The sequence below is a fragment of the Protopterus annectens genome, chromosome 8.part0 (genome assembly GCF_019279795.1).
Source record: "Protopterus annectens isolate FY-2018-M chromosome 8.part0, PAN1.0, whole genome shotgun sequence".
NCBI classification, from domain to species: domain Eukaryota; kingdom Metazoa; phylum Chordata; order Ceratodontiformes; family Protopteridae; genus Protopterus; species Protopterus annectens.
The window spans coordinates 833,790,420-833,801,055 of NC_056741.1; the positions used below are offsets into that span (position 1 = coordinate 833,790,420).

A 10,636-nucleotide genomic window follows, 5' to 3' on the forward strand; every position below is an offset into this window, starting at 1 on the left:
ACATCATCTATTAACATAGAACAAACACAACTATGTAAATCTTCAAAAAAATGAAATTTAACCCTGCAGATACGAACACTTCCCCAAATCGACAGCTGCACTGCCATGCCTTATCTAAGGCAGAATTAAGTTTACCCATGCTAAAATGCATGGTAAGGCCTGTGTTCCCCCTTACATTGGTTCTCACCTCTATTTCCCTCTGAAATGTGAAAAACAACTTGTATGTGTTCAGAAAATCTTAACTTTTAGCCCCAAAAAAGTACACTGACTATCTTTCAATAAAATGAAATTGCACACTGTTCTATTAATTGCATTAAAGTGTTAAGGCTGCTAGAGAGGCTGTGATCTCTTATTCACTTCCTATAATTTCAGGCTTACTGAACTGCTTGCCATTGTAGCTGTACATTTTGTGCTGTTGTCAGCAAAGAATGCTCAGAACTCTCAAGATTAATTGTTTATACTTGCAGACAGCTCACGTGGAAAAGTACTCACCAATGAATATTTGTTAATTTCAGTCGGAACAGAATGTACAGCTACAGACCTGAGTCCCATTGAACATTTGTTAATGGAAAAAACAAGCTAACATCTTTTCAGTTTCATTATTTTGTCTTTTTATTTATAGCTTAAGCCAAAGGCATTATTAGTCTAGATGTTCACTGTTATAAAAATACGAGAAAATATCTTAATTCTGCAAATAATTAGTGTACTTTGCAATCTACTATGATCGTAGCAGACCATGGTCACAGCATTAACATTAAACTTGCTTTTGTTCAGCCTTCCTTCTCTTGTTGTACTGTAAAGCCTATATTTCTTACAATGAAAAAGTACTTGTTCATTCTAGTGTTTTAACACATGCAACAGTCATTGAAAAGACTCTGCCATCCGACATTTAAAATGCCCCTGACTGCACACTGCACAAAACTTCTTTACTGTATATAACATGTAGTTTAAATCATGAAGTGTTTTATTCAAGTACTAATAAGGACAAAACATGTTTTACTTAGTTACTTTTTTTCCCACTAGTATCCTCCTAAACATTAATGACATGAAAGTGGGGTGTATGCTGTGTACAGTCCACCTACAAGTTTAGCAAAATCAACAAAAGTCTAGTCTTTGTAAGCCAATTTTTCTTGCAAAGCCATATTTCACAAACTTGACTGATGCTTTATAGTTTCCCATTTATTCACTAATTTCAATGTTGCTGGTCTTCCACTTGTTCATCTCCCAACAACAGAGTCTGGTTCAAGTTGAGAGTATTCTTGATTTTGCTAGTCACCTCCTTTGCTTTTTTTTTCTCTCTCTGAAGCATCTGTGTTTGGAACATTGGAAAAAGTTTCATTGGCAAGGTCTCTCTATGAATTTTACTGTCAGAATGAGAAGCAGAGCCACAGTTGTCTGAGACTCTTAAGTAGATGCCAGACGAGGATAACTTTCTGTTTTTCACCTTTTTAAGCTATCATTTAATTTCCTTTAAATGCTTTACTCAGAGACCTTAAGAAAATATGCACATTCTCCCTAATCAGACACATTCATGTGTTTTACAAGCACTCATTTCACACGTGGTTCTGTTTAGCTACCTGGTTCACAGAATGTGTTTTCTGTTTTGCATTAACCTAATCCCACAAGTTAAAACTGTAAGAGATTGTATTTTACAAATGTAAAAGTGTTACCCCTAAAGAGTTACAGAGATTAAGAACAGTAGGCTTAAATAATATGCTCATTTTTTCCAAAGGGTTGTAAAGATCTGCAAAGTCTACAAATCTAAATCACTGCGCAGTAAACTATTTATTTATTGCTGTGTTTATCAGGAAAGTTTGACTGGTCTTACTGTGGCTTCATTGTAATCCTGTGGAGAAAAGCTCCAAAAATTAGTATGAGAGTACATGCAGTTAGAAATTGGTCAAGTACAATCAATCAATAAGCATTGTTGGTGAAAGACTTAATACAGCATAGCAATGACTGAGAATATAGTAAAGAATTTACAGTAACTGTACTATGCAAACCATATGTATCTATTTACATTTGCAAAGAAGTCAGTCACAGCTAGAGTATATAGTTCACTTAAGATATCGGCATATGAGCTGCAAACAAAAAAAAAAGGAAAATAAACCAGTTGTTAATATGCATGATACAGTGTAATTAAAGGAATAAAAACATATAACATGCTTTGTAATAATATGCTTTATATGTTGTACATCAGTTCTATGTAGTTTATGAATAAAATCTGCAGTTTGTAGATTAACCGTATCAACTATGTATAGGATATCAGAATGTGGCTTGCCACACTTACACTTGTAAGCAGCAGATTAAATTGTAAACCTACCAGTGAAGGATATACACATATGTAGCTTCATGACACATGCACAAAAAAAAAAAAATATATATATATATATATATATATATATATATATATATATATATATATACATTTTTTTTACATCAAATATGTCATGGATGAAATAAACCCAGCTGAAAGCTTCTTCTGTTTTCTATATTTGCATAGAGAATAGTGCTATCACTCATAGGTTCATAGATAAGTACTAAGCTAGCTTGCCCCTACATACCATTTTAAGCCTAGCCAGATTCCCTTTTGGTGCTTGAACTGACCTGTCCAGTTTGGTGTTAGATTGGCCCTTGCCCCTTCCATGGTTGATAATTATGTATTGTCCATAGTGAGAATAACTAAGATTGTACCTTAGATAATTTGAAGGGATCCATGCATGGGGTAAAACATTTAGAAGCTGCCTCTGGCCATTAGAAATGCAGGGAGCAGTGCTGAGGTAAATTTTCTATTATCCATCCATAGATCCAAGTTAAGGAGCTTGAATACAAACGTAGATGAGCTTTGTTTTACATGGCTGGGGTTCTGGATATACCTGTCCCTCCAAACTATTGTGCTGATGTTACAGAAGCGGTTTAGATCCCTAGGTATTTTTGGTGCCATTTAATGATGTGCAGTAGGTCCATCAGTACTGGGTCAGAGGATGCCTTGTATGCCAGACACAGGTAGCCTTTTACCAGTCTGTAGGGATACTGAGTATAGTGATGGGGCTTTGACTCACTCCATTTAGGACATAATGTTTAGGGATTGTATCCTTTTTTGTAAGTTATCCCTGTGGATGTTCAAGTTTTTGCATGTGTAGACAGATGCATAACAAAGGAGGCATTATACTCGTGATTGGCTTAATGAGGGCTAAGTAAAGGGAGACAGTGACATCCCTACATTTAGATACAATCCCTTTGCTTACACTGTGCCATATAGAATTATTTTATTACGACAATGGACACATACACACTGGTCAAAAGTTAGGTCACTACACATAAGATCCCAAATCCTGAACTGGGTCAATTCTTAGGGTTATATTGTCGATATGGTAGATATTCTTCGTGTTTCACTGTTGCAGTCATTACATTTGGGTTATTTGCCTGCAGGTAGCCCTCAGCCGGCCTGAATACCAGAGTCTTGGATTCCTGCGTTGGATGCTGTCTCTTCTTCCATGATGTCAGGTCGTCAGGGGTATAAAACATGCAGCCCACGCCATTACAGCAGTCTTCCTTGCCACTTGGTGCCCGAAGCAGAAGCAGTTCGCAAGTGGCTGGTCAGCCGACTCCTGAAATTTTCGTTTTCGAGTTTCAGAACCAAAGTCTTCAAAAAATCGAAGTACCCCGTTGGGGATCCTTTTTCTTGCTCTTAAACCGATGTCAATAAAAGGTAACAATTGTCTTGCCTGTGGAAAGCAAATACCTCAAAGATTTTCATTCGTACTGCATTCCTTGCTTAGGCCCAGACTACGACGTCCCTCGCTGTCGATTTTGTGCCTTATTCAACCCTCTAACTATTCGTCATCGGTCTATTTTTGCAGCAAATTATTTTGGTACTCGGTTTAACTATCCAGAAATAGCTTCGGTAAGCCATCCAACATTCTGAAAAAACTTAAAGATAAAGACAGAGACAGACCACATAGGTCCATACCTGCCAACGACGCTTCCATTAAGCTAGTCGCCAGTTTGCCAGTACTCAGTGAGGCGCTTTTGCAGCCCCTGATACCTGCTACTTCAGATTCGCAGGTCTCTACTGAGACCCATTCGGAGTCCAGTATGCCGCGAGATGCTTCTTCAACTATGGAACCTGCAGATGTCTCTACCTTTGATGGGTCCGGAGCCACTGTGCAAGCACTGGCTTCTGAGGGTGTATTCAGGCCTACAGACTTGCATTTCAAACCAACGCCATCTTCTTCATCAAGGCCTAAAACTTGACCTACGCCTAGAAAACAGCCGTCCAAACCGCATGGTCAGGCTCATATGCCGAAAAAACAAATGCTTAGAATGGCTGAAGACCTTATTACTTTAATTAGGGGAAGTTGGCCTTCCCCCTCTAAGAGACCTAGAACTGATTTTCCTTCTGATTCTTCTGATCAGGATTCTGAAATTTATAGATCAAAAAAAAAACTGCTCAAGGCTTGGAAAATACGAAACAATCCATGGTTTCGTATTTTCCAAGCCTTGAGGAGTTTTTTTTATCTATTTTTTTTGTTCAGCTGCTTTGTCGACCTTTTGTATTCTGAAATTTCTGTTTATCAGGATTTGCCCTTATCTACCTATGAGGATTCTGATGCGGAAAATTTCATTCCCTCTGCTTCCCCTCCAGAAGATTTTTGTTTTGGTGAAACCTTGCACACTCTTAGGGAGCATTTCCGCTGGGAAAGTCAGGATTACTCTGATTCCAAAAAGTGGCTTAGGGAATTCTTACTCCTCCCTCAATACAGGCCTTTAGCTATCCCTCCTGTTGGACATTGTAGATGATGCCTTCTTGGAATCTAGCCTGGCCCCAGACACTTTACCTCCAGCTCCCAGAAAACCTGACCGGTATTAGAGTACCTGACTCTCACAAGTTCCTCTTCAAGAATCCTACTGCGGACCCAGAAACCATTTCCCAATGACCTAAAGGCATTAAGGCTTCTACTGCCAAAAACCCTACCCCCTCTGATAGAGATTCCAGGGCCTTGGACAGATGGGATAAGAAGGTATACATTTCTGCTATTTTGGCCATTAGGGCCTTAAACTGCCAGTTTCATATGATAAAGTATCAGCAGCATATTATGGGACTACTTGAACAGAAAATGATGTTGATTCCTGACTGTGTTGAACATAAAGAATTACAGGATTTAATGCATTATGCTGAACAAGTTGGTAAACATACTTTGCAATGTGGTTTTGAGACTCTAGAAGCATCTTGCAGGGCTGCTGTCACTGGGTCTGTACTTAGAAGGCATGATTGGCTTAAGGAGCAAAACTTGCCAGATCATGTTTAAGCTAAATTACTGGATGCTCCCTTAAACCAAGACCACCTGTTTGGCAACAAAGCAGAAGTCCTTAAAAAGATGGAGGAAAAAGCTAAATCTATGCAAACTGTTAAAGATATCCTGCAAGTACAGCCTCCCAGATTTAGTAGGCTTTGGCCTTCTAAGAATTGGTTCTTTCCAGTCTCTTCCGGGCCTTCTCAGTCAAAACCCAGGAACAGCAGACCACCTAGGCTAGAGTCTCAAGGTACACACAGGCCTAAGCAGTGGGGGGCTCCCATTTCCAAAGCTGGTAGTAGTAAGACAACTCCCCCTATGGAAAAATGTCACAATGACTTAACCCTTCCAAGCCCTGCTCAACTGCCTGCTCCCTTAGGGGGAAAGATCGTCCTGCATGCAAAAAACTAGGAACTCATTACCCAGGACAAATGGGTTTTAAATATAGTTTTCCAAGGATACAGATTCCACTTCCACACCTTACCAACCCCAAACGGTTTGCCAGACCTACCCCCAAATCAGTGGGCAGAGGCTCAACAGCAGGTTCTCTCTCTTCTAAGTATCAGGGCTATTCAGCCTGTCCCAGCAGAAGAAAGGGGACAAGGTTTTTACTCAAGACTTATACTGGTACCCAAAAAATCCAGCCCCTGGCGTCCTATCCTGGACCTCTCTATTCTAAACACCTTTTTGGTAATCCCAAAATTCAAAATGCTAACACTTCAACAGCTGCTTCCTATGCTAGGCAAAGAAGCCTGGTTGGCAACCTTAAACTTATAAGCTTACCTGCACATTCTAATAAGGGAGTCTTGCAGGAAATACCTACGCTTCAGAGCAGGCTCCATGCACTATCAGTTCTCTGCACTTCCCTTTGGCTTATCTACTGCGCCCAGGGTATTCACAAAGTGTCTAGCTCCAGCCATTGCATTTTGCAGGCAGAGAAATATTCAAATTTACCCACACTTGGACGATTGTCTGATTCAGGCAGAAAGCCAGGACTTGCTGTTGCAACACCTGGCATTCGTAAAGAAACTTCTAACCTCACTGGGGTACACCATCAACAAAAAGCAATCTCACCTAGTACCCTGCCAACAGATTGTATTCCAGGGAGCAAGCATGAACACAACTTCCCAGATGGCATTCCTCACTCCAGAGAAACAAATCTAATGACAACCTACTTCAAACTATTGGCCACAAAACCCCGGCTATCTGCAAGGAAAATACTGCAAGCCCTGGTGTTCATGGCCTCTTGCATTCTACTAATTCCATATGCAAGATTGCATATGAGGAAACTCCAATGGTATCTAAAAAGCCTATGGTGTCAACATTCTCAGGACCTGGAAACAATGATTACTATCATTCCTTGTATGAAGACAGAGTTCCTTTGGTGGGCAGAGGCCTGCTACCACAACGAAGGACTCCCTTTCACTCTACCCACTGCCATCCAAACCCTAACAGACTCATCAAACTATGCATGGGGGGCTCGCATGGCAGGGCAGTGCATTCAGGGCAAATGGAACCCGAGACAGATGCACCTGCATATCAATCAAAAAGAAATGTTATTTGTACAGTATGCTCTGACAGCCTTCAAAGACTGTATTCTTCCAGGGTAACTACTGGTAAAGACAGACAACACCACAGTTATGTGGTACGTAAACAAGCAGGGGGGAACCCACTCATAACCTGTCTGCAGACTAGCCATGGCTCTGTGGAACACAGCCTTGAGCTACCAAGTACACCTACAAGCTCAATTCCTGCCAGGCAAACTAAATTCACTGGCAGACTTGAGCAGAAATCTCATGGACCCACACAAATGGAAACTATAACCCAAAATATTCAACCTCTTGAGGAACAAATGGGGGACTCCAGAGGTGGACCTGTTTGCCTCCCCTCAGAACTACCAATTAAACACATTCTGCACAAGAACTCCCCACAGTCAAGCTTGGAAAGTGGATGCCCTGTCCTTCACCTGGGAAAGCCTCTCGGTTTATGCCTTTCCCCCTCTGCCTCTCCTCTCGAGGGTTTTACTAAAGATCAAGCGGGACAAGCCAAGAACACTACTGATTGCACCAGACTGGCCATGCCAGCACTGGTACCCCCTCTTGTGCAGTATGACATTGCTGCAACCATGGCACCTGCCTCAGACCCCTTCCCTGCTGTCCCAGCAGGTGGGCCAGATTCTGCACCCTCAGCTTCAAACCGTGAACCTTGCTGCCTTGCTAATTCCTTGAGCTCTCCTCTAGCATCTCTCAGTAAGCAGGTGCTGGATGTCATTCTGGAGGCAAGGAGGCTTAGTACTAGAAAATCCTATGCTGAAAAGTGAAAAAGATACTGTTCCTGGAGCTAGGCCCAGGGGATGGGCACAACGGTGCCCAGCTTACATCATATTCTACAGTAATTAACAGAAATGCTCCACAAGGGCCTATCGTTCTCGTCAATTAAAATTCATGCCTCTGCCATTTCAGCACATTATAATACTGAGTTTACCCCTCTTCTCTCACCCCTTGCTAAAACAACTCCTTAGAGGGGCCAAAAAAATTAAGACCCCCAGGAGAGCTCCCACTCCAGCCTGGGACCTTAACGTTGTATTGGAAAAGCTCACCCCCCCCCCCCCCCTTGAGCCAGGTGCATCAGCAGGGTTGAAATTCCTTTCTTGGAAAAACAGTATTCCTTCTAGCCATCACTTCAGCAAGAAAAGTGTCTGAATTACAGGCCCTCATGGCAGTGGGAACCCTTCATTATCTTCTCTGTGGACAGGGTTTCCCTCAGGGCTAATCCTTCCTTTATGCCCAAGGTGGTGTCTAGTGTGTGGCCGTAAATCAGTCCATTCATTTGCCTACTTTTTTCCCTAATCCGCAAAACAAAGGGGAACGAATACTGCACTGTCTGGATGTGCACAGACAACTTAGATTTTATTTGGACAGGACTAAGCCTCTCAGAAAATCTGAACAGCTGCTAGTTGGCTTTACTGCAGGGGCAGAGGGGAAGGCCATTTCAAAGCAAACCATTTCCAAATGGATAGCCCATTGCATTCATTTCTGCTACAAGCACCATGGAAAACCTACCCCATAGGGGGATAAGATCACATTCCACCAGGGCTGCATCTACCTCTGTGGCTTTTCTCAGAGCAGTCCCTACCAGGGACATCCTGGAAGCTGCTACCTGGAGCTCTGTACATACCTTCACCAAGCATTACCACATGCCTATCTTTTCTAAATCCAGAGCTGGATTTGCCACTGCAGTCTTGCAAGGCTTAATAGCTGGCCCAATGCTCTTTAACATAGTACAGTTGTGTACACTTACCATAAATGTAGATGTTCGCGTGTATTCACTGTTGCAGTTCTGGTTACCCTCCCTACAGCCCCATGACTTCTCTTGACTCTACCTTTCCTTCTTGTTCGATATATTTATTTTTTCTGGTGTATTTGCTTTTTGATGAGGGTGTACCATACAATTGCTTCCTATTGTGGGGGCACCTGACATCTGGGGCAAGAAAAAAATGATGTAATGGCATCGGCTGCATGTTTTATACCCCTGACATCATGGAAGAAGAGACAGCATCCGATGCAGAAATATGAAGACTCTGGTATTCAGGCCGGCTGAGTGCTACATGCAGGCAGATAATCCAAATGTGATGACTGCAACAGTGAATACACTCGAACATCTACATTTATGGTAAGTATACACAACTGTACTTTATTCACATGTCCACAACAGGAGTATACTGAAGACCATGTCTGATCTTCATTCGTGTAGTTATTGATGCATTTCTTTTTCTTTAGCTGGAGCCTGGGAAACAATACACATATGTTCCACCCACTCAACCTCCAATTCATCCTCCTTACCAAGAAGCCTGTTTTTTAAAGAAGAATAACCTTCTTGCCAAAGAGAAGACCCCCTTCCATTGTGAAGTCAGCAACAAGTCCGAAACAACCAACACTATGCAAGAAGCTGAACTGTCAGCCAATGTCAAACAAACTCTGGAAAGAGAATCTGCTTCAGAAGATGGTAGAGGGATTGAGCAGACTTTGACAGTCTTTCTGTCAGAGAGTGAGAAATCTGAGGACTTTTAACTACTGTCAGAAATTTTGTTTTTATTCATTTTTACTGTTTTATGTTTTTAACTTGCAAGTTAAAAAAAAGACTTATCAAAAGTTATTCAGTACTGATCCAAATTTGTAATGTTCATGATGAGTTTGAAGAGGCAAAAGCATTTTACATTTCTCGTCATGAAATAGTATACAATAAAAATGCAATTGTTACACATTTCCACGGTCTGTAACATTCTGCTAAGCTTTTATGGGGTTCAGAAATATTTATGCTTCTATCAGCATTATGAAGTACTTTGTAGTGAGTGGGGTGAGTGTGTTGATTCAGTCATTTTTAGCACAGCTCTGCAGAAATCTTGAAAAGAATACATGTGCCCTTTGGATAAGGAGCATGAGGCATAGCTAGGTCAGAGTAATGGTTCACATTTTTGTTATTGTATATGGTCACTTCTTAGCGAGATTACAACTTCTTTTAGATGTACCAGTCCTGTTAGTACTTACTAATGGAACATATGAAGAATTGGGCAGATTTGCTTGGCCAAGTGGAGTCTTATCAATCAGCATTTTTTTTCTGTCCGGTTGCAAAGTGCTAAACATGTTTGCTATTTACAGTAAAATTTTCTTCTACTTAGACCATTAAAACTAACTACAGATTTCCTCTGAGATATACAGTCTTTTGGTATTCTGAAAAAAAATGAAAGGCATTAGTTTTAAAGTCTGCTATGCAGCATACTTATCATGTGAAAAGACTTCCAGTAATTATTTATTGACATTTGATTACCAGAGATGTCCAACTGAATAGGAGCCCATTTTCAGCGGAGGTCTGGGAAGAGAAGCTCCAAAGTATTAAAAATCATTTTAATAATAATTTTACAGTGGTAATGGTAAGAAATAAAACATCCGGCTCTCCACGTTACATAAAAACTTCTTTGATTTATTTAATTAGACAGACAAAAGGTTAGCGCTTTCACGTATACTACTATACGCTTCTTCAGACAATTTGATGTAAAAAGCAGCTGCTTATTTATAGGGAGGCATAGCACAAGATAATCCAATAAAATTAAACAATTAATCAATTGGTAAAACAATTAAAAAATTTAGGCATTGTAACTCATTCTAAAGAAAATACACTTAAAGGTATAGTACTAAATACAATATGAGGCATTCATTCAGCCGAACCATATACATAAAGGAATGAGAATTATTTGTAAAATGACAAATTTAAAAACAATGTGCCTATTCTTTTCCTACAAAATAATTTTGCAAATTCTTATTAAACAAGGTTAATGATTC

At 40.5% G+C, this 10,636-nt stretch overlaps 1 protein-coding gene across 2 annotated transcripts in view; it reads left to right on the forward strand.

Annotated features, from left to right (window-relative positions):
• Positions 1 to 9,560, forward strand: part of FTSJ1 (FtsJ RNA 2'-O-methyltransferase 1) — a 1,029,035-nt gene extending 1,019,475 nt beyond the window's left edge. For both annotated transcript variants that reach the window (XM_044080307.1, XM_044080308.1), the window contains one exon: positions 9,077 to 9,560. In XM_044080307.1, coding sequence (XP_043936242.1) covers positions 9,077 to 9,367 — 291 coding nt within the window. In that variant the 3' untranslated portion in view covers positions 9,368 to 9,560. The remainder of the gene's footprint in view (positions 1 to 9,076) is intronic.
• The last annotated feature ends 1,076 nt before the right edge of the window (positions 9,561 to 10,636 follow it).